The 24,346-nt window shown below is 49.5% G+C and overlaps 1 protein-coding gene across 1 annotated transcript in view; it reads left to right on the top strand.

Annotated features, from left to right (window-relative positions):
* NUDCD3 (NudC domain containing 3) overlaps positions 1 to 15,324 on the top strand; it is a 109,306-nt gene extending 93,982 nt beyond the window's left edge. The window contains exons 5-6 of the mRNA XM_011946768.1: positions 5,317 to 5,505; positions 11,563 to 15,324. Of these exons, the coding sequence (XP_011802158.1) occupies positions 5,317 to 5,505; positions 11,563 to 11,673 (300 nt within the window). The 3' untranslated portion in view covers positions 11,674 to 15,324. The remainder of the gene's footprint in view (positions 1 to 5,316; positions 5,506 to 11,562) is intronic.
* Positions 15,325 to 24,346: the final 9,022 nt, after the last annotated feature.

The raw sequence follows: 24,346 nt of genomic DNA, 5'->3' as shown, positions 1-24,346 counted from the left end.
AGGACAAAGGGCCAAGATGAATGCAACCTATTCTTAAATGGTTCAGAGAAAAGTAGTTATATATTATACATACAGCACACATAGAGTGAGAGAGCTGTGTGCAGATGCACAGCTGCTAAACACTTGTATGGGTGTCTTTGTACTTGTCTTATTCTGGTAACTTTAAGCTTAAAATTCTTTCCAAATGTTAAAAAAAATGAGAAGGCTAATAGGCTAATAAGCACATAAGAAGCTCAACGCCATGAGTCATTAGGAGAATGCAAGGCAAAACCATGATGAGATGCCCCTAGACACCTCTTAGAAGAGCTGCTAAGAAGGTAGACAGCACCAAGTGCTAGATGAGACGGGGCACCTGGTGCTCTTCTGTGCTGCTGGTAGGGGTGCAGCGGAGTGGCTAGTCTGGACAGTAGCTGACACCATATGACCCAACACACGCATTCCTGACTACTTACCAAGGAGAAATGAAAGCATGCAGATCTTTACAGCAGCTCTTTACCTGATTGCAAAACACTGCAAATGCCCAGGTGTCCACAGACAAGTGTGTGGTCCGCCTGTGCCATGAAGCACCGTGTGGCTGAGCGTCGGAGTCCCCACACTCAGAGTCATCATCAGATACAAGACTGCACACTGTGTGATTCCACGCATGTGACATTTCTGGACTCGGACATGCTGGATGGCAAAATGAGCATTGGGCTGAGAGGACTGCTGAGAAGGGGAACGGGGTTTCTGGGATGTGGGTTGACTGTAGCAGCAGCTCATGGAGATGTGACCTCAAAAGAGTGAGTTTTACTATGTACATACTATACCTCCACAAACCTGACTTTAAAAAAATAAAATATTCACAGAAAAAAAAAACAAAAACAAGTGTAAAACTATCAGACTACTTTTTCAGAGGTGTTATTTTTAGATAGAAGCCTTTGAACTCCATCCCAGGAACATTGTACCTATGTCCTCTTAAAACTGCATCTTGCACTGGGTGTCAGGAGACAGCCCTGCAAGACTTGTATGCTCTGTACCATTCAGTGGTTTTGAAGGTTAACTACCTGAAGTCATATCTGAGGCCTCCCAGAAGCGTTACTCTAAGGAAAGTAGTTAAATGTGGACAGTGATGGCAGAAAGAGTTACAAATTAAACCAGTTTATAAAACATGAGAATGTTCAGAGCATAAAGAAGCTTGTCAGCTCAGTGACCTAAGAGACATGGGCCATTAAAAAAAAAAAAAGGTCTGGAGTTTGGGAAAAAGAAAGGAATGGGGATCTGCAGGTTGGGGTTACGAGCTCAGAGTGAGAGATGGAATTCTGTAAAGGAATAGTGTGGAGAGGGACTCTAGGCAAGTCAGGAACGATGTTAGAATGTGCTTGTTTAGGATAATTATCATGTTAATAATATTGTTCATATTGTTTTTACTAATATGCTCATCCTTAGAAAACAGAAGATATTTTAAGGGTACTAAATAAATACTTAACTAAAATTTTGCAACTGAGACCTTGGTCTTCCAGAGCCTTTATATGAACCTTTATAGACAACACCTCAGGTCCTGTTTTCTGCCCCAGTATGGAGGGCAGCCCACTTGGTTACAGTGATGACAGATGGAAACTTGACTGGAGCAGGTCTGGAAGGCAGAGGAGGCAGGCCTGTGTGTTTGCGGTCAGGACAAAGGACCAGTGGTGCTGGCCACACCTGTGGGGATGACTGGAAAAAAAAAAAAAAAGCAGACAATAACAAGTATTGGTGAGAGTATGGAGAAACTGGAACCATTGTATGTTGCTGGTGGGAATGTAAAGTGGTGCAGCTGCTTTGGAAAATAGTATGGTAGTTCCTCAAAAAGTTAACTGTAGAATTACCATATGACCCAGCACTTCTGGGTAAATATGCAGAAGAATTGAAAACAGGGACTCAAACAGATGTTTGTACATCAGTGTTCATAGCAGCATTATTCACAACAGCCAAAAAGTGGGGCCACCTGAAATGTCCATCAGTTGATGAATAGATAAACAAAATGTAGTTTATCCATACAGTGGAATATTATTCAGCCTTAAAAAGGAATGCAGTTCTGATTCATGCTACAACATAGATGAACATTGAGGAGGACATTATGCCAAGTGAAATAAGCCAGACAAAAACAAACAGATAACTGTATTATTCCATTTGTGTGAAATGTCCAGAACAGGCAAATCTGTAGAGGCAGAATCATTAGTAGTTGCCAGGGGCTTGGTGGGGTTGAGGGAACAATTTAGAGGAAGGATTAGAGCAAATGGGGAATGACTGGTAATTGGCACAGGGCTTCTTTGTGAGGTAATAAAAGTGTTTTGAAACTAGATAAAGGTGATGGTTGTGCACCATTGTGGATACACTAAATGCCGTTGAGTTCACTTTTGAATGGTAAGTTTTGTGTTAAGTGGATTTTACCTTAATTAAAAATTGTTCAATATAAAGTCGGCTCACATCTCCTCCTAAAATACTTCACTGATGCACATGCATGACGTCTGTGAGTGAGGATGGCCCCCTTGGAGAGCTGCACTGCCCAGCACAGTAGCCACTAGCCACATGTGACAGCTGAATAAACACTTGACTGGTGGCTCATGTGACTGAAGAACTGAATTATTTTATTTTAGTTAACTTAAATTTAAAACCTACTTGATTTAGTTCCTGGAAAACCTTGAATATTTTTGAAACGGGCATGTGAATGTACTCTTTCAATGTAAATATTATGAAATCTAAACACAGATAAAGTATTTCTGATGAAAAAGTGCAGTGCTCATCTTAATTTTTGTTGGGTTCAAGTGTACTTCTGTGTCCAAAGTACACTTGTGGACACAGAAGATTCGGAGATGCTCCCCTCCTTCCTGTTGGGCAGGTAGCTCATTGTCTTCAGGTCCATCTCCCACTGTGCTCAGGAGCCCTCCACTCTGGGTGTGTGTTTGGACCTGGCCGATGAAACCCTGTGTTGGGGTCTGTGGAGTGCAGAAAGGCCTGGGAGTACCAGCACCGTCCCCTGGATGGTGTGTAGGCCGACCCCTTGCCCACATGGTGCTGGCAGTGGGCTGTCAGCCCCAGTGTAGCTCTGCTTTGCCTCTTCATGCTGGGCAATCTGGAAAAGGCCTTTACTTCCAAGGGTTTGTCTTTATTTTTAAATACAAAAAATGGTATGTGTGGTAAATGGTAATGGTATGTATTTTACAGGACTTGTGAACGCTAATAAAATAAGTTACATAGATCACAGTAATAACTACTGGTGAAGATAAAAAATTCGTAAAGGATCTCTTCTTTCCAGAGATTTACAGTTCTGTAAGTTCCTCTGAAGTCTTCCCTGGAATAGAGAAAACAACGTATTTCCCTCTTGGAAGGTTTTTCATTGCATCAGCTTGGTAAAGACGAGGTAGAGTTCTTAGTGTTGGGGTCTCTGTGGGTGAGTCAGGTCCCCGTCACACAAACTGTAAAGTCAGCGACAAACCAGCTGAGCAGAGTATCTGGAAATGGAAGATTCATCCCAAATTTAAACTGGGCACTGGCAGAGCAGCGTCATTTACTGGGTAGAGTTGGCGTGTAGGGGAGCCACCCACTCCCCCTGTTCACCACTCCCCCTATCTGCACTGGGAATGTCAGACAAGATTTCTGGGATGCTGGCTTCAGATCATGATTGCAGGTTTTTGTCTTGCTCTTCCCAGTTCTGGAAAATCTCCACTGTGTGCTCTTCCACACCTCATCAGCGTCCACCATGTTCGTTAGTAGAGCACATTCTCCGACTTGATCTCTGGGCTCTGCAGGGTCTAGCGCTGAATACCTTCTGTGGTGTGGGTAGGTTTTGGCAGCAGGGGCTTGGAAGTGGGAAGGTGGAAGGTCCAGTGTTAGGACACTGCTCTCTCAAGCCCGTATATGCTGGTGAGTCTCCAGTGCTCCCTCTCAGGGGGACATGGTGTCCTGTGGACTCACTGTGGCCTCTTGGGTGTCACAGTTACCCTGAGTGTGGGTTGGTAGGTTTTACCCACCCAGTCAGTAAGTGTCCTGGTGGCTGCACCTCCATGGATGAGAGCTTCTCTCACTTGCGGGCCCTTTGCTACCTTTTCTCCCTTTCTGTGAGCACCTTAGTGGTTTAATATCATCAGAGTCCCATCACACTTGGGCATGTGAATGTACTCTTTCAGTTGTAAATATTATGAAATCTAAACACAGATCAAGTATTTCTGATGAAAAAGTGCAGTGTTCATCTAGGACAAAGTAGACAAACCCACTCTGTTGCTTCTTGGCCACTCTGGTAAGAATTTTGAGCTCAGCCACTGACCACAGCAGATGCAGCCAGTTTTCTTGTTTTCTGTGTCCCCATGACCATTGATAATGGGGCATGGTGTGGCCAGGGCTCTCCTCTGTGTCCCTGGGACAGGCCAAGCAGCACAGGTCACCTAGGTACGTACAGTACCCCTCACGTTTGCTCTGACACCGCAGTTCCAGTTGTCTTTTAAGTTTTTGTGGTAATGACATGAATCTCACAGACCCCAACACTGAGGGCTGGATTATGAGTACTGGTTGCTGCTTCCTTTGACCAAGGGGTGTCTGCGCCATCCCCACAGAAGTGCCCGAGGAGGCCGGAACAACTTTTGGGGTTAGTTCTTGATGGTTGTTACTCCTTCCCGAAAAGGAAGAACTTTAAGGAGTGGGGCTGGAGGACCCCCTCATGCAGCAAGCTTGGCCCCAGTGAGGAAGAAGTAGGGACAGGGCGTGGTGCCCTGTCATGGGGTGAGGACTCCCCAGGAGATTCTGTCACGCATTAAGCCGAGCCCTAGGTCTCACAGGTCCCAGCTTACCCCCAAGATAGCAAAATGCTGGGTGTTGCTCTTGGAAGCAAGAGAGATCACTGGAGAGGTAGCTGGTTGGTAAGAACTAGGCAGAGCCTTCCATGGCAAGCATGGGGGCAGGCTGGGATGGCCCAGGACAGGTCCTGGTGTGGGGGGTGTCAGGGGTCTTGGAAAACAGCCTTTCTTGATGAGAGTGGGCAAGGTGAGCACATGGAACAGACACCGTCCTGAGTATACAGGACCTGCTGAAGAAGGACAAAGGCATCTTGCAGAATGTCAGTCCCCTCAGGTATGCCCCTCCTAGGTCTTCCCTGGGATATGTTAGCACAGTCAGCAAATGCATTCCCAGGCACAGAGTGTCCTGCCTTGGGTTCTGGCACCCCCTCTTATCTGTCACCTCCCTTTGTGTAGTTGGTCCTGAGCTTATCCTGGACACCCATCCTTCAGTGGGCTCTGCTCTGTCCCCAACCCTGGACACCTGTCTCAGGTCTCTGACTCAGGTCTCTGTCCTGCTTGTCCCCAGGTGAACCTGAGCAAGGTGGGCGAGTATTGGTGGAACGCCATCCTGGAGGGAGAAGAGCCCATCGACATTGACAAGATCAACAAGGAGCGCTCCATGGCCACCGTGGATGAGGAGGAGCAGGCGGTGCTGGACAGGCTTACCTTCGACTACCACCAGAAGCTGCAGGGCAAGCCACAGAGCCATGAGCTGGTACGGGCACGGCAGTCCTGAAGAGCCCACCCTTTAGGCCCTTGTGCTGGTGACAAAGCTGATAGTGGCAGAGGGGTTGGTGATGATGGTGGGGAAGAAGGATGTGTGAACTGGCTTCCTGCCATGCCCTAGCAAGGAACCTGTCTTACCTGCTCTTGTCCCTGATCACTGCCTCACAGGTGCACTCTGGTCTTTCAGCTGTATTCTCATACCTGGGCTGAGAGCCCAAATAACAGGACCTCTAAGGGTATCATGAGATGTGCCTTGCCTGCACCAGAGCCTGGTAACGTCAAGTGTGTTGATGGCTTTTGTTTGTGCCTCATCTGCACATGTCTTCCCGTGAAGAGTCGCTTGGTGGGACCTTTGGTAGAGGAGGGGAGGGAGCCAGGCTGCAGAGCCAGTTTCTGGATGTTGGAGGCCAGCATGTGAAGACTGTGATGTCAGCAGTGGGTTAGGGAGGAGAAAGAGAAAGGTTCCTCTCTGACCGGTGTAGTGCCCAATGTAGAGTTTGCTCATGGCCAAAGAGAATGATTAATTAGATGTATACATTCTTTCTTCCTATTTTAATAATCCCAAGAGTAGCTATTTAGGGACAAAAGGGTTGCTTTCCTCAGATTATTTTTAACTTCCCGTGTCCCATATACCCAGCACGTGGGTTTGGGCCACAGTACGGCAAGGCACACAAACCCAGTGCAGCCTTGAGTCGGTGGGGAGGGGTCAGCTGCTGGGCACAGTCTCCTTATTTTCTTTCTGTAAACACGGACCACCTCCTCCCGCTGAAGACCACTGATTCATATTTTCTTCTCATTTTGTCTCTTGGAGGAACCTTACCTTTGGTGTATCTGGATTGTCTTAGACTTCTTCCAGTACAGCATGTATTAATACATCGTAGGTGGTTCTGCAAGCCCTGTTGCTGTGTGTTGTCCATTCTTGCCTGTTTTCACAGACAAGTGCATCCTGCTCTTATGAGGTCAAGGGGCCTGCGGAGAGGAGTGTCGGCATGTTCTCCTTACCTGGCCCTGCCACACCAGGGGCATGTCCTGAGCCCTTAGTACACACAGTTAAGGTGGGATTGACTGACTGTACAGTATCCCTGAAAATACAGTTTGTTTGTTTTTGTGGGTTTTTTTTTCCCCCACAATAGAGAGATTGAATTTCTGAGATTGTGACTCAGTAGCTTAAGCAGCAGGGATGGGGTTTGACCTCTGATCTCATTTCACACCTTTCTGTCCTTGCAGCCCTGTCCACCCTGGCCCTTGTCTCTATGGAAGAGAATGTTCCTCTGGGTTTGGCCCCCTTTTCCACCCGGAGCATGGCAAGCTTAAAGGACATCTTTGCTTGGCCCATGTCCATGCAGAGTTTGAAGCCTCAGGTAGTACTGCAGCACATGCGCAGCTGAGCTCAGCTCAGGTGCTTAGACAGCCAGACCTGCCTGGTTATGGCTCATTCCAGTTATGCTGCATTTGCCTGTGGCCACCAGATGAAAGGCCGGCCTTTGAACCTTTGCCCTATGGATGGGGCTTCTCATGGTAGTGTTTGGGGATGGGGTGTGTGAGGGTCTGCCCACTCTGTGCCCATATTCAGCATTGGGTCCACAGAAGGGCTGAGATGTATTCAGGAGTTTACCTTTGGGAGAAAGAGTCTGTTTTGACTGGAGAACGTGAACCCAGATGCCCTTTGTGCAGTCTTACCACGTGCCCCTTAAAAGTGTCTTTTTGTGCCACAGGATGGAAGGACTAAGGTCAGGTGGTTCCTTACATCTTCCCCAGACGCTGACACTGAGTCTTTGTTACAGAGAGATGATAAAAATTATTGTAGTTTAAACGGTATTTGTGCATTAGTCAAAGCCTTGATGAAATTATTGTAAACTTTATCTTATTTATTTATTTATTTATTTATTTTTTGAGACAGAGCCTCGCTCTGTCACCCAGGCTGGAATGCAGTGGCGTGATCTCAGCTCACTGAAACCTCCACCTCCCAGGTTCAAGTGATTCTCCTGCCTCAGCCTCCTGAGTAGCTGGGACTACAGGTGCACACCACCACACCTGGCTAATTTTTGTATTTTTAGCAGAGATGGGATTTCACCATGTTGGCCAGGCTGGTCTCGAATGCCTGACCTCAGGTAATCCACCTGCTTTAGCCTCCCAAAGTGCTGGTATTACAGGCGTGAGCCACCACACCCAGCCAGTTTTATGTAGACTTTAGCTGTTGAGGCCTGAGAGAAGCTAGGATGCTCTGGCTGTTTTTATCTCTAAGCCCTCATGTTTCCTGTGATTGTATCTCTTACAGAACCTTACATTCAAAAACAAAATAACAGTAATACCTGCTCATCATTGGAGTTGCCAGTAGTGCCAAGGACACGCATTGAAGTGTCAGGGGCTCCACCAGCCTTTTCTTCTTCTTCTCTACATCCTTGCCCCCCCCACTTCCCTCCTTTCTTTCTGTTTCCCTTTTCTTTCCCTTATATCCTTCCCTCTCCTTGACCTTCCTCTCAGTCTCTTTACCCCATCCTTTATGTTCTGTGCCAAAACCTTGTAACATTGCATAGTCTCACCCCCTATTGGGGCATGTCGGTGAGGAAGACAGACACAGATCTGCCTTTGTGGTGCTAGGATTCCAGCCATTTTAATCTTAGCTTCTCCAAAGAGTATTTCAGTCCTGCTTTGCAGTCTCATTGATAATCCTCCCCAGGAAGCAGCTGCTCTTGTCTCTCCATTTCTGGAGGCCTAAGGCCTCCTCATTTTGATGGCTTGTTGCCAAGCCCACTGCCCAGGACCAGGAACGGGGAGGTCTGTTCATTCCAGGTAAGCTGAGGCAACTTCCAGGCAGTTCTGGACCTCAGACCCCTACCTGGATCCTCACTGTCAGTCTGGGAAAGGCCAACCTCAAGGGGTGAAAGATGGCAGCAGTACACATTGTATGTAAGCACCATGCACATACATAATTGCACACATGCAGCATCGCAGGGTGCAGCTGACATCCCCTTCATGCCCTACTGCCCTGCTCTGAGGGCAATTCAGTGGGGTCATTCTGTTGGTGTCCTCTTGGCAAGCTGTTTTTCTGGTCCCTAGGGCACTGCACAGCCCAGGTGTGGAACAGAAAGTCCCCATGCCCGCAAACAGCTTCTTGTGACCTAGCATTGGGGAGCCCATAGACTGGGCAGCGACCCACTTAGGAAGGATTCAAAGAACCTTGAAGATGCTGTGGTCCAGTGGAAAGAGCTCTGTGTGTTAAATCTAAATCTGTTCTGCTGTAGACTTGCCATGGGGCATCATCCTGACCCTTGAGAGGATGTGTGTCCCTCCCCAGGGTAAAGAGCCCTGGGAGATCTTCAGCAACATGCAGGAGCCCAGGGCCGGTGGTGCAGGGGTAGGTCCCAGAGTGACCCTCTCCCTGGGGTTGACCTGCTCCTCAACAGCCAGGGAGCCTCCAGCTCTCAGGCAACAGCTGTAGACAGTAATGAACTGACCTCTCAGGGCTATGGTCGTTCAGAGTGTGTGTCCAAGCACCTGCCTGGTGCTGATGCTAAAGTCCCAACTCCTTCCTGGGCTTGACAGTATCTGGGGCAGGGTCTGCAGCATATGGAGGCTTGCAACACACAGAGATTTCATGTAAAATGTCCTTAGTGACTAGCCTTTTTTAAAAAAATCAAATGAGGAAACAGACATAGAAGGTAGGTACATGCCCTTGTGTGGCCTCATGTAGCAGGTTAGCCACATTTTATTCAGGCGTCCTGAGGGATACCTCACAGGCAGAGGGACTATCGTGAGAGTTAGGGGGCCGGAGTTGCTTCGCTGGGATTACTAGGCTTCGTTAAGGAGAGAGAATGGAAACAGGGCCAGGTTCTCCTGTCAGCCTCCATCTGCCGTTCACGTCGGCATAGTCACAGTTACCAGCGTGCTCTGGCATTGATGCCCATTTATGGTGTGAACTCAGAGTTTTCTAAATTTGCCAAGATTTCAAATTGTGCTTCTAATGCCACAGATGCTGTGTGTTTTGAAGCAATTTTATTTTGAAATAATACTTTTATTGTTTTAAATTCTTTGGTGTCACTAACCTTTTACCACAGTCATCACATTTAAAACCCTTCATCTTTTCCCTAATTTAATTTCTTTCGAGCAGGATTCTCCCATCTAGAAAGAGAATGTGGAATGTACAGGTGCCATTGCTCTGTCTGCGCTGAGATGTGTCTGTGTCTAGGATCTCTTCAGCCTGGTAGGATTCACCCTAACGTTAGTAATTGTGACATCTCATAGGCAGATAGCTTTAGCATAGTCTCTGGTCATAAGAGTGTTTGGTGACACACAGGAATGCCTGCTCTCCACTTTTGCCTCAGGAAAGGTCTGAATGCTGATCTTGGCATCCTAGGCTCCCTCTATTGTAAGATCAAGTCTACTAATCTGCCCTTTGCACTCTGGGAATCCTACATCGGGCCCTCATCCAGCAACCCGGTTCCCAGGGTTGCAACACACAGAGATTTCATGTAAATTTGCAGCTGTCATTTGCCCTACCGCTGGCTGGGATTCTGTTGAAAGGTTCAGAGGCTTCGTGCAGCCGCCTGCTGAAGTCATCCATTCTTATGTTTGGTTGAGACTATGCAGCCTCACACCTCCAGTGGGCAGAGGTGTGGGCCATGCTTTCAGGGCTGTGCATAGGGGTCTTCATGTAGTCTTCTCTGCACCCACAGCCACTCCATGTGAGCTGCAGCACTTGTTCTCAAAATGGTCTTTCCAAAGTCTCTAATGTGAGTTGCCTGTAAGAAATTGATAGTAATGTCAGTTGATCCCTAGTATATAGTATGTGTCTTTGATATGCTTGTTGTTGCACCACTTAGGTTTTATAAAAGGAAAAAGAAACTGGGTATGGTGGACTGCACCCATAGTTTTAAGTACTCAGGAGGCTGAGGTGGGAGGATCGCTTGAGCCCAGGAGTTTGAAGCTGCACTGAGCCATGACCACACACTGCACTCTAGCCTGGGAAACAGAGTGAGACCCTATCTCTAAAAAATAAAAACAGGAAAAAGAAAACCCTCTTGTTAGGAAGATTGTGTTTTATTTAAGGAGAAGCCCTGGTGCTGAGAATCCCACAGCCTCATTTTCTGGGCCTATGCTACCGGGTTTTCTGCAGCAGGGACTGTGGATCGTATTGGTAGAATAACTACTGGCCCTGCATGGTCTCTTGTCTCTTGTGGTCAGAAGGTCAGAAGGAAGGAGAGATCATCCCCAGCCCTCAGTGTACTCACGGTGGCCAGGTGAGGAGGGCAGATGTGGAGTCCCTATGAGGAGAGAGGGCCTGCCAACTCAGGTACAGATGCTTCCCTCAGGGTCCAGTCTTCCTGATGTCTCCTGCCATGGCCACACACTCAGGCTTGCTTCTGATCCTTGGAGGCTAGATAGTTCCAGAATGGCCACATGTTGGCAAGGGCTTAGTCAACCAGCTCTGACTGCATCTGCAAGAACGCAGTGGGGAATTCCTGACTGGCGGGTCTACCACTGGACATTCTAAGGTCTCTTCCTTCGTGCCACATCCTAGGTCAACCCTGGATTGTCTGATGATATAGTTCTTGATGCTGATACCTGAGGTGCTAGGGTACCTCCTCTGCACACCTTAGTCATAATTCAGGTGGGGCTTGAGCACTTTCTCTACGCACCTTTTCTACAACCCCGGTGGGCTGGGACACTCCCTTTTCATGCCTTAGTCAGTACCTGGTGGGACCATAGACATTGCAGGCTGTTTGGAATTTGCACAGAGATCCTGGTGGAAAAGGGACAAGATGAACCATAAAGAGGAGCCAGTGCTTTGCTGGGGACAGAAGATGAAGGGTTCGAAATTCAGTCTGTGGAGCACAGTCTTGCAGAGAAATTGGCAGGCACCCAGTACCTCCCTTGGTTGAAGGCTGCTCCAGGGTAGTACAGTTCTCTGGGAGCCGGTCTTGCCAGGCAAGTGCCTGAGCCCTGAGGAAGCAGGAAGGCTCTCTGCCTGCAGTCCGAGTCTACTCTGGGAGAAAGTACACAGTGCCTTTTGATCCCCTTTAATCTCTCTATTTTCTGTTTGTAGAAAGTCCATGAGATGCTGAAGAAGGGGTGGGATGCTGAAGGTTCTCCCTTCCGAGGCCAGCGATTCGACCCCGCCATGTTCAACATCTCCCCGGGGGCTGTGCAGTTTTAATGACCAGAAGGAAAGGAAACTCTCGCCGATGGGGAGGCAGAGCCTTATCCTCGGCCGCCCTCCTCGGCTCCCTGCGTTCCAGGGACTTCCTCGTCTTGTTTACCCCTAACCATCCTTTCTTTCAAGGGTGAACCAGGCCTTCCACCCTGACCTTGCATCTCCAGACTGTTCCAGAGAAGGTGCGGGGCCAGCTGCTATGTGGTGGCCGCTGTGGCTGACGCTGAGTGAAGGTGTTTGAAATGCAGGAGAGGATATCCCAGCAAATTGGGATCACATGCTTTTGTCTCCACAGCAACCAGCCACTGCAGGCAACATGTCTTTCCTCCCCTGCTCCCTGCTTGCTGTTGTTTTGACGCTATTCTGCTTGCATGTCTTCTGGTTGGGATATGGAGTTGTTCCTGGGCTCTCAGGTGAAGCTGAAGTCACTGAAGTGTGTGAAGCTCTGTGCTTGCATGAGGGCGAGCAAGGAATGGCTGTGCCTGGGGCTGCTTTGGGAAACTCTTTGCCCCTTGACCTCTTTTGGGAGCATTCTCGTGGTCTTCTTGCTCATCCCTTTATAAATGTGCTCTGCCTGTCTCAGCCTCATGGTCAGAGCAGTGGAAACTGGAGCCCTGTTTGCACATTCTAGTTGTTGGGAGAAAGCCCGGGTTCTGGGCTCAGGTCCAGATGCAGCAGGGATTCTGTTCTCTGACTGTGGCGACCTTGCTTTGGTTCTTGTTGAAGTGAACCAAGCCCAGCCACCACGCATGGCATGCTGTGCTTGGCTCCCCATAAGACGTCCTCTTTGGGTGCACGGTGTCAAAGCGTAGGCAGGAGTGGAGAGCTGGTGCCCTCAGGAGGAGACCACAGCATGTTCATCAACTCATCAGCAGAGCACAACAGCCACAAGTCCTGAGAAGCTTTGACCTTGAGGGGCTTCTAGGAGAAGTGGAATTTCTGCATGGGGCGTGAAGGCACACTGTCCCACCACAACTGAACCAGAAGAGAGTGAAGACTCCCCCCTTCCCATCCTCTGTGCCAGGTGTCAGACTGTGCTCCCTGGAGCTTATGGCCCGATCTTACCTGTTCTCTAGGGACTGGTCACTGCCTCAGGAGCCCCAAGCCTATGCCCTGAGCCATGGCTGCTGACTGACTCCAGCCAAGGTGCAAAGATGAAATTATGGGACAGGGTCTCAGGCCTGTGTTCCAAGTACTCACAGGGGCTCTGGGTGCCCATCGCTGGGAGTATGGTTCAGCTACCACTGGCACTGCCCATTTGCCTGTCTCTCAAGCTCAGAGCATGGATGAGCCACACAGCAGGGCAGTGTACCCTGGCACCATGCACGGCCAGCAAGAATCAAGGCCTGCAGATGCTGAGAGAGCCTATTGTCAGGGGAAGGACCCCACCCCTGCACACACTCTCTGGATACTTGGGTTGTGGGGGCTGTCTTGGAGAGTAAGTTTGTGGTTGGTTTCTGGTTTACAGTGGTGGCTGACACCCCTTGTAAGAAAGCATTCCTGGGAAGTCTTCTGTGGGTCCAAACATGTTGCTCCGATCATCACAGGAGAGCAGAAGGCCCTAGATACCCCCTTTGGAATGTGAGAGCCTTGTTGTCTGATACTTGCCACTGAGCTGGTGAAGCCCCTCTAAGGAGATCTCGACCCTGGGGAGCAGAACTCTTGTCATCTATGAGGGGTCCTTCTGAGAAAGACTGTCGTTTTTTTCCTGGAGTTCTTCCCATCGAGGACCTAGGATTTGCACACCGCTGTCCCATAAGAGCTTTCCTGCCTAATGAAAGGAGGTCTTGTGTGTGTCTCCTCTCATCTCTGTAGTTCCCGAGTTGGCCCCCATTGCAGCCCCCACCCTGTGGGTAGTCTTCCAGAAGTGATGCAGTGGTGTGAGATGCCCTACACCTTGTTATTTGGGAGACTTTGAGAGTTACTTCCATGGTGACCAGTGTTTGTTTTGCCTGATTTTGTATTCTGTGTTACGTTTCTCCCCACTCGCTGCCCTGCTTTAATAAATGGCAAACCAATGTCTAGGAAGAATGACTGAGGGGCAGTATTGGGTATTGGCCCCATGGCAGGAGCAGCCACTTGCATCTGGTCCCAGTGCCACACTGCAGTGCTTGGTGTGGTTGTGGAGCCTGTCCCTGCACGCCTTGCTCCCGTTGAGCCACGCTGTTTGGTGGGTGATTCTCTGCCCTGAGCCACCACTCTGGACTGGCCCAGTCTCCAGAGCTGGCACACCCTGCCTGTTTTCTCTTTTTAGACACAACAGCCGCAGTTTGGCCAGCCACTAAGTCCCACCAGCTGAGGTCCGAGGAAAGCGGGGTGACTCATTTCCCTTGTCCAGGGCCCCAGGAGAGTGAGGTGTCCAGCCTGCAAAGCTGTTCCAGCTCCTCGGTGTTGGTTTGCAATAAATCGGTATTTAAGCAGTTCTGGGTCTGTGTGTGACATTTGCTGCTGAGACAGTTCTGTCTGTGCATGGTCATTATTGTTATATTCTGGCCTCGGGGTTCCAGGCCAATGTACACAGCAAACGCCAGCGTGGGGAATTCTTAGGGGTTGTTTCCCATCTGGTCTGAATGCACTGGGCAAGATCTCAACACAGCTTTAGAAATCCTGTAAGATTTTGATTAGTGAGGAGAAAAAGAATGTAGCTATAGATCTTACATCCTTTCAAACAGGTTCTGGAATTCTGTAGTACCGGAAAGCTTAGGGTGAGTGCAGAGTTGGGAATGATTCCACTGGAGGGCCATCTTTGCCTACCAGGCTCCAAGGCCCTCCTTGGTCTCCAGGTGCATACCTGCCATTACCTTTGCTGAGCCCTCGCAGTGGGCTTCCTCCAGGACATAACCCCATGTCTGACACACAAGTCTCCCAGGTGGCTGGCCACCTGCTTCTTCCTCAGTCAGATCTTTGACTCTCCTTCTCTGTGCCCCACCCCATTCCATGGGTATCCATCTCCAGCCTCCTCCGACCCTGCTCACCCCTGGGGACAGGACCTAGGGGTGTGAGAATTACTTCTTGGCTGAATGAAGACTGTTTCAAAGGCAACCCTTAGAATTGCCTAGCATACTCCCAGGGCCAGAAATAACCCACCAGAAAGGAGAGGCATATTTGCCCCTAAAGAGTGCAGGAGGGAGAACAGTTGAGAAGTGTTTTGTGTGGAAATGTGTCCAAGAGGCATCAGCTGCTGCACAGAGAACTCACTGCCCAGAACACTGCGCTTAGGGAACAGACCTCACCCCCACCTCAAATCTGCTCCCCTCTAGGTCTGTTGGCAGCCAGCTCAGCCGGGGAACGGACAGCATGACTCGCTTTGTGAATGAAAAGCACGAAGTTGTCAGCACAGAACCTGGCCAGTCCTTGATAAACTCTCTCCTCGGTGGTCAGAGGCCAAGCAGCCCATGTGTCCCAAGGTCCTGAAGAACTGGGCTGTGTCCCTGAGGCTCCCTCCACCGTCTGACTACCAGGTCTGGGGAACAGGCATTTAAACCAGGCTGCTGCCCTGGGGAGTGCTCACTGGATGCCAGGGTGCCCCATAGGGACAGGGTCACAAAGCCCTGGGGCTTCCCCTGCCAGTCCTGGTGAGGACAGTGTGGTCACTATCTCAGAAGAAAAATGAATATTCTGTCTTTTCAGACTAAACTACTCACCCAGCTCACACTAATATGGATTTATTAATTTTACCTTTTTTTTTCTTTCCAACTTTTATTTTAGGTTCAAGGTTTGTTACATGGGTAAATTGGATCATAGAGGTTTGGTGTAGAGATAATTTTGTCACCCAGGTAATCAGCATGATACCTGATAACGTAGTTTTTCAGTCCTCACCCTCCTCCCACTCGGTTTTATTTTTTAGTGCTGAAAGTTTGACAGACTGGTCTTACCTCAGAGGGAGGGAAGAAACCCCCTATCACTGGGCTCCTTGGTGTGACAGGGGCCTGGTAGGGGTTTTCGACCCACCATCCGTTCCTCCACACCAAATGCCTGAAGTCCCCACTTTGCACATGGAGACAGCGTCGTGCCAGGGAAGAGAGGTTGAGCCCGGCTACCCCTCACAACTTCCTGCTTCCCCCTCAGAGGGTGATGGGGAGACCAGAGCCCATGGCAGGACCAACTGTCACTGAACCCAGCTGGCACAGGTCTGCCAGAACACACTGGGGGTATGCTGGGCTTGCTGGGTAAACCCCTGGCATGCTGGCATTTGCTGTCTTCTCAATGCTGATGGAGATAGGCACACATGGGGTGTGGGAACATGGCCATCCTCAGGCAGGTTCATGAGGGCACTGGCAGGCACTCGGGTGTATGCTGCCTCCTGCTAGGCAGGGCCGAGGCTGTTCTCCCTGGAGAAGGGCGGCTTAGGAAACACTTGCAAGAAAGCTGCCTGGACCTGGGAGGTGACCCTGGCCAGCCTCCCTGCTGCCTCTCTCAGTCCTAGGCCTTCTTCCCCAGAGCTGGTTAGGGCCTCAGGGACTTTGCAGTCTAACCCCTCATTGTGCTACAGTCACAAGAGTAAGTGACACTCCCAAGGCCATGTGGCTGGTGACTCGGGGGGCCCAGGTCCAGGATCCTGCCCCTTTTGCAGGCCTGTGGTTCCTTGTCTCCTACTTGCTTCTCAGAGCAGCCTCCTCTTAAGCCAACAGCTCCTTCACCTGAGCCCGGTCACTTCACCCTCCTCCCCAGAACCAAAGAGCAAGACCATCTGCCCCAGGTACAGTCCTGGCCATGCCACATTCTCGGTGGCACTATGACCAAGGTGAGTGGCAGATACTGAAATCATCCAGGGCCACTGCAGACCCCATTGCCAGTGGACTGTTCATCAAGGGACCCTGTCTCAGACCACCTCAGCCAACGCTGTTGCCCAGCACAGGTCTGGCACATTGAAGATGATCTGTGTTGGATGGGGAAGGCAGAGGGAGGACCTCCAGCATTGATCACTCACCAAAACCCTCAACAACCCAAACATTGCCGCTGCACTGACCCCATGCCATGAGGAGGGCACTCAGGCTGTTAGGAGCCTGCTGATTCAGGCATTGGGCTGGGGCCTGCCTGCCTGCCTGCCTGCCAGTGGAGCACTGCCCCAAGCCCCTCTTACTGCAAAGACAGGGTCTTGCCTCCCAGTGTGCACTTTGTGCAAGACACAGGCAGGTACGGGTCTACCAGAGGACAGGGAGTGTTGTTGGGGCACCGTGGGGCTTGGAGGAGGCCCCTCTGGCAGGGAAAGGGAGCCCTCACCTCTGCTGGACTAGGGAGTTTAGGAAGCTGCTCTGGTCCAGAGAACTGGGGATCCAGAGAACTGGGGATCAGGGCCATCTTGTGACCCCAGTGATGGTCCCTAGTGGGACTGCTGAGCTTCAGCCTGAGAGTTCAGGAACTCACCAGTGATTGCTTGTGGGCACTAATGACCCAGTGTGTGGAGACCTCATTTACCAGGTGTGCCTAGCTTGCAGGCAAATCCCAGGGCAGTGACCCTTAGGGAAGACACAGGGTTTGGGGTCATCAGAGGTCGGGAGACCCAGGTACCTGTCAGGGAATGGGCTGCAGACTGGAGCTCAGCCTTAAGGTGCGGAAGATTCCAGCACCCCTGAGTGACCACCTCTTTCTTGATAATGCAGAGAATGGATTTTGTGACTCCAGGGTGACATTTCTAAGCTTGGCCTCATCCAGGGTGGGCTTGGGCTCAATATGGGTGACTGTTAGTCTAGGTCTGTCTCAATGAGGCTGTCCAGGCAGAAAGGCTCACACCTCGCAGGCAGAGGGTCTAGAGAAGAAGGGGCAACAGGCCTGAGGAGGGGACAGCCAGGCAAGGAGGTAGAATAGGCCTTGTCTGGACAGTGGTCACCTGTTAGGTCCACAGCTTTTCGTCCCTGGCCTGACGAGCCATGTGAGGAGAGATCCAAACCATCCACCTGAAAGCATTCAGGGTACCTGATGACAAGACCCCAGCCACTGTGGGCTCTCATGTCCTGGTAGGAAGGTATACCTCAAGCAGATGGACCTGGTGGTGGTTGACACTGTCTGCCTCCCCAGGGCTGGTCTGTTCATGCCAGACCGTTTTCCCGTTTGCTCCCACCTCCAGCTCAGAGAGGAATCACCTTCACACCTCTGCTGAAACTAACCCAGTTCTGCACCCATCATTCACCTCTGCAACACCTGCTCCTGGAGAACCCTACCCCCTCAAATACACATCACCCTCAGGGCCCTGTGATGTGCTCTCGTCTCCCCACCACCATTCAAGGGGCCACAACCAGGTCCAGCCTGTCTTCCCTGGCACCAGGCTGTCTCTATGCAGTGGGGGAAACTCAGTCACCCCTAATCTATTCTCCAGTGTTCCCATATCAGCCATGTGATGGCAAGATTCACTTCTTAAACTTTTGCTATCCCCAGAAACTTAAAGCAACACTGGCCACACTCAAAAGTCAAGTGATATCAAGACAGCAACAGTAAAGCATTAACTGAGCACAAGGCCCTGTTGACTCGACACCCCAGGCTCTCCTGCTAGTAACCCTCCATTGGCAGAACCAGGCACTCTGCAAAGCCCTGGACAGTCAGCAGCCTTCTGAACAGGCTCTTCTGTCCCCACTCACAACTTCAGAGCAGCTAGGACTCCAGAGACCGCCCCCCACCCCCAGCTGCTTCATCTCTGTCCCAAAATAACTGCTCTCCAGAACTTTCCATGATATGGTCATTTAAAAAGTTGTTTTTTTGAGACAGAGTTTTCCCTGTGTTGCCCAGACTGGACTCAAACCTCTGGGCTCAAGTGATCCTCCTGCTTCAGCCTCCCAAGTAGCTGGGACTGTAAGTGTGCACCACTGTGCCTGGCTTGATGGTGTCATTTTTCACTGTATGTGTATTTGTAAACTGTATAAATCAATATGTTTGTCACTTGCTTTTCTTTCTCCCTTTTACCTTCATGAGCTGTCTGTGTCCATACACACACTCCTCTGCTCACCCAGGTGGGGTGTGATATTCCATTAAGTGAATATCACAGTTTATTTAACAACATCCTGTTGGTGAGTTCTTAGGTTGGTCCCAATTTCTCAATATTACAACAATGCAGCAGTCATTCTCTGTGAGAGATTCCCTAGGTATTTCCTGTGAGTGGAGTTGCGGGGTCACAGGGCATCCTCTGGGACGGGAAGGAACTTCCCATGGGAAGGAACATGGAAAGGGGAATGAACCCACTTCCTGTGAGTGGGTCTTGTTGCTCAGCTCCTCACCATTTTAATGGATTCTGTAATGTTTGCAGTCATGCTGAGTGTTAAGTTGGATTGCCTGTGCATTTCCCTTGTCATGGTGAAGTTGAACTCCCATTTATGTTTTTATTAGGCATTCAGGTTCCTTCTGTGAATTTTGTTTGTATTTTTCACCATTTTACTAAGCTGTTCATCTTTTATTGTTGACTTGTAGGAATGTTAGGAATGTTCTGAATACAACCCTTTGCAAGTTGTATTTATTCCAGACCTCCCAGCCTGGAGCCTGTCTTTGCACTTTAAACTTCCTTTCCACCCTCCCCAAGGTGGGGGGTGTCCTTGAGGATCACCCCTTACTCTGTGCTCAGGCCACCATGAGTTCCTAGACACAGGCTGCATTTCTCCCACATTTCCCATCTGGATGGACTGTAGGGCAGGCACATTTCCCAGTGGCAGGGCAGGGCTGTAGGGCATGCATTTGGGATAGAAGCTGCCTCTACTCCCAGGATAGAGCCCAAATTCCCCAGTAAGCCTGCCTGTGCCCAAGGCCTGTTCCCTCACGTTTAGAGAACTGCTCTCCTGGCTGTGGCTGGTGGCAGCACCCAAGCCATCTGTGTTGTTGATGGGCCCATTCATGACCTGTTGGACGACCAGATGAGTAGTCTATCCTACTGCCCACTTCCTCATCGCCGGGCTTTGGGGGAAGAAAGCACTAAGCAGTTGAGATGGTCTAAATTTCTTGTCTCACATCCAGCTTGTGTGGAGAACAGAAAGTGAGTGCCATGAGCAAGACTGGGCTTGCAGCGCTTGGAGAGAACCCCGGCACCACGGGCCTAGCAGAAAGGACTGATCCCACTAAAAGCATCTCTGGCCCCTCATGGCTCTCAGCCTGGGTGGTGCCTACTTCTCACAGAGGTCTGGCCACCTGGCGCTCTACCTGGGGAGCTCTCTGCTGTTGACTGAGAGAATACCCAGGTGGAGATGCGACCCAGCCCTCCACATCCCACCTGCCTTCTCCCCCTTCCCAGGAACCTTCAGGACAGGGTCACCCAAGTCCAGAGCCTGGGAGCCCCTGGCCACTTCCCCAGCCAGCACTGGCATCTCCAGCCTCCACCACGTCTGGGACGAACCCCTGACAGGGGAGCATGGAAGGGATTCCCATCTGAACAACAAAACCGCAGAGCAGAGAACCCACATTTCTCAGATCCATCAGAGAATTGCCGTCATGCAGCACACGCTGCCCCCAAACCAGAGAGACAGGCAGGTGGACACTGAGAACCACAGCTCACTGGAGCAGAGGCTGCTGCTGGAGCCCCATGGGAAGGAACATGGAAAGGGGAATGAACTGGGGATAGAGAGAAACTCATTTTCATCCAGCTCAGTGGAATCCTCTACTGAAGTCCTGAGAAACACACACTCAGCTGTGAGGAAGACACCTGCTGGGGGTCAGCTAGGCCCATCTCTTCTCCGAGAACTGACCCCCTCACAGGGATTGCCCTGCCTTTTGCCCCAAGGAAGCAGAGCATTGGTTTTGGTATGTAAGACCAGCACTCAAAGCTGCCAGCCAGGGCTGAGTGGGCACCTAGGGAGTAGGGTGGGGACAGAGTGGACAGAACAGAGACACCGACTGCAGTGTGAGAGGCCAGTAGAGATCCAAAGAGATCAGAGACAGGGAGGAAGCGAGACACTCAGAGAGGGACCCAGGAGGGAGAGGGACACTCAGGGACACAGAAGGGACAAGGAGGGAGAGGGACTAGAGATGGACACAGGAGGGACAGGGAGGGAGGGAAACAGAGGACTGGGCTCTGGTGGACTCCACAGGGCCCAGGGAGCAGGCTGGGCTTAGGTTGAGTCCCTAGGAGGGTCTCCTCAGAGAGGAGAGGGCCCTGGAGACATGGATGAGAAAGGAGAGTGGGGACCCTGGGGGCTAGATCTTAAAGGCCATGGTCTGCTGTTTGGAGTTTATCCCAAATGTCTGAAAGCAGAAGAGAGGAGCAGGGCAGGGGCCAGACCCCAAGGAAGGGCACTGGGAGATAGGGACACCACAACCCTACTTGGCCCCTGAGAGCAGAGCCACCCTCAGTCCCACCACTGCAGCTCTGTGCAGGCCCAGGCCACCTCTCCCCTCCCCTGATCCTAACCCCCTTCTCCCCTGCTGCTCTTCCATCTCCTTCCTTTACTCCTTTTCATAGGCACATGGGTTGGCTTACCACGTGTGATCCCCAAGGATCCCCAGGCAGGATCTCCTGCTCCACCAGGACATGTGAAGGCAGGTGCCACAGGCAAGGTGGAGGCCTGGGCACAGGTATACATGGGGTGGCAGGCCCCACAAAAGTACCCCTTGGCCACTAAAGGGGCTGTGACCCCAGGAGCTAAGAACTTCCTCAAGGCCTGTTCTCAAAGGGGTGTGTTGTGACCCTCGCCATCCCCTGCTCACCTCGCCCAGCCCTCACTGTCACTTCCGCACTGAGCAAGGCGGAGCACAGCTGGGCTCTCCCTGACTGCTTGCCCAGAACCAAGGCTACCACAGGAAGGTTAGGGAGGGGGCCTGGCCTCCCCATGCCTCAGTTTCTTCAGCTGCAAAATGACCAACATTGAGTGGGAAGAACCCCAGCATTGAGCATCCAAAGGCACTGGCAGGCTCCCTGGGGGTCCCACCCCATGAGGGCATCAGCGTTCTCGGGAGTACCTCCTGTCTCTGGCTTCCAGTGAATGGCCTCCTGCCACCTAGGGCCTGCCAACCGGGGGTGAGCAACTGAACCCAGGATCACCTGCCCTCAACCCCCACCCATCTGACCACCCCCTGAGCCCACTGCCCACCTCTGCTGAATGATCACACTCTCTCTTTCCCCCACCCAATGCAGCACACAGACCTGCACATGTCAATGGCCCCTCCTTCAGGACCCCTGCTGCCCATGGACAAGACCTGGCCTGGCCCCTAACCCAACCCCTCTCTTCCCCTACCCTTTCTGATTCCCTCCCCTACCCATCATCACTGTTTACTACACTGCCCTCACCTGAGGAGGGGTGTTGGGAAACCCTCACACACTTTAAATTATTTTAAGTGTGATAAAATATACATAACATAAAATTTATCATTTTAACAATTTCAAGTGTGCAAGCTCTGTGGCATTAAGTACATTCACATGCTTGTGCAACTATCACCACCTTCCAGCTCCAGAAGTTTTTCATCTTCCCAAACTGAAACTCCATAGCCATTAAAATTTTGAGTTGTTGCTGGCATTGTAAAAAACAAGAGATTTTACATAAAGACCCAGTTTCTGAGCTCTTTTGAAAAAGTGAAGAGTCCAGGAAGTGCTGGGTGGGATCCTTCTAGGGACAACCTCAGCTGTAGCAGGTAGGCAGGGCTGAGCACCACAGTCCTCACCACTCCCCACTTCATACCACAGCTCCCCCACATAGGGACATTCAGGGCAGAGAGGACCCACTGCGCTAGAGGCAGCATCCGCTGGCAGATTGGTTGTCAGCCTGGTCGGCCTGGCTGCAACATTGCACTGGGAGGAACTGGAGACCGAGCAAGGGAAGCTACCAGGGTCCAGAGGGAGAATGGAGTCAGACTGCCTTGGCAGAGGGAACAGACCAGGTGGAATCCACGAGCAGGTACGTGCATGGGTGAGGATCTGGAATATAGGGCCTTGAATGGCAAACTAAGGGGTGTGGATAGGTTTGTGGTCAGTTGAAGATGTGGAGAGCCCTCACAGGGGAGAGCAGGGTCTTGAATTTAGCAGGATGGCAGAGCAAGGGGTGGAGGCAGAGGCAGAGACAGGAGATGCATTAGTCGGGAGGGCGGCCTGGGTGCTCCTCACCTTTAGCTGCTTTCTCTCATAACCCTCTTGTCCACCGAGAAAGGCTGAAGGGATGCCCAGGACGAAGGAACTGTCTGAGGCCTGCCTTCATAGGCCACCCAGGTTATCTTCCACACATGAACAAACATAATCCTAGATGGATTTCTGGGATTAATTTTTAACTTCTTATTTTTCAGAAGAAATTTTAATATATAAAGTACATTTTGATGTACAAACATCATAAAAGATGAAAGAACACTGTCACACAATACTGTCCTTTTAGCAAAACGGGATGGTCCAGGATCTTGTTGTGAAATAGTGTCTGATGAAGTCCTTCATGCTGAATGATTCACTGAATGAGAATGTCATATTTCCTTTTTGAAATTAGAAATAAATTGTTCATCGTTAATTCTTGAGTTCAAGAAAATTTATCTGGGATGTTATCATTTGAAGACTCATTCTAAGATTTCCCTTATACTTTCATTTTCATCACTATCATTAGAGAGTGCTGCTGTCTTTCTATTTCATCTTCTGAATTGCCTAATAATAGTGAATGTCATTCTCTGCAAATTTTCTAATCTTTGCTGATATAGGCAGCAAATGAAAAATTCTGAATCCTCAACTGTGTTCAATGAAAGCTAAATGTGGCTATCAACTGTCTTTGTTTTTATCTTCTCTTTTCTCCTCTTTGTCTTCCTCCTTCTTTTATGAATACAGAAGTTAAACTTTTTAAATCCACATAGAACATAATAATAATGTACCTAGTAAATACTAACAAATCTACCCAAACAGTGTGATAATATATATATAACATAAAAACATAAAATTTACCATTAGAAGCTCTGTGGCATTAAATATGTTCACGTGGTTGTGTAACCATCACCACCACCATCCAGCTCCAGAACTTTTTCATCTTCCCAAACTGAAACTCCATATTCATTAAAATTTTATTGCTACATTAATAAGTGAATTTAGTAAGTTTGAAGAATAGAAGATCAATGTACAAAACCAAATGCATTTCTGTATACTAGCAACAAACAAGTGGAAAATAAAAAATTTAAATGCCATTTACCATAGCATCAAAAGTGAAAAATACTTAGGAATTAATTTAACCAAGTGTGTATAGGACCTGTATACTAAAAACCACAAAAAATACCTACCTAAGGGAATTAAATAAGACTTTTTAAAAATGGAGAGATATATCATATTTTTGAATTGGAAGACTTAATATTGTTAAGCTGTCAATTCTCCCCAAACTGATATATAGATTCAATGTCATCCCAATAAAATTCTCAGCAGGATTTTTTTCCCCCTTTGATGGGAGACTTTTTATTACAGATTCATCTCGCTGCTCATAATTTGTTTGTTCAGGTTTTCTATTTCATCTTGGGTCAATATTGGTAGGTTGTATCTGTCCAGGAATTTATCCATTTCTGCTAGGTTTTCTAATTTGTTGGCATACAGCTGTTTGTAATAGCCTCTGATGATCCTTTGCATTTCTGTGGTATCAGTTGCAATGTCTCTTTTTTATTTCCAATGTTATTTATTTGGGTCTTTCCTTTTTTTCCCTTTGATTTGTCTAGCTAATGGTTTGTCAATTTTGTTTATCGTTTCAAAAAACAAATTTTTATTTTGTTGATCTTTTATTTTTTTAGTCTCAATTTCTTTTCTTTTTTTTTTTTTTTTTTT

This window comes from Colobus angolensis, unplaced genomic scaffold (assembly GCF_000951035.1).
Source record: "Colobus angolensis palliatus isolate OR3802 unplaced genomic scaffold, Cang.pa_1.0 Scaffold253, whole genome shotgun sequence".
NCBI lineage: Eukaryota > Metazoa > Chordata > Mammalia > Primates > Cercopithecidae > Colobus > Colobus angolensis.
The sequence above is the reverse complement of the archived record's forward strand: the minus strand, read 5'-3'. Positions and strand labels throughout refer to the sequence as shown.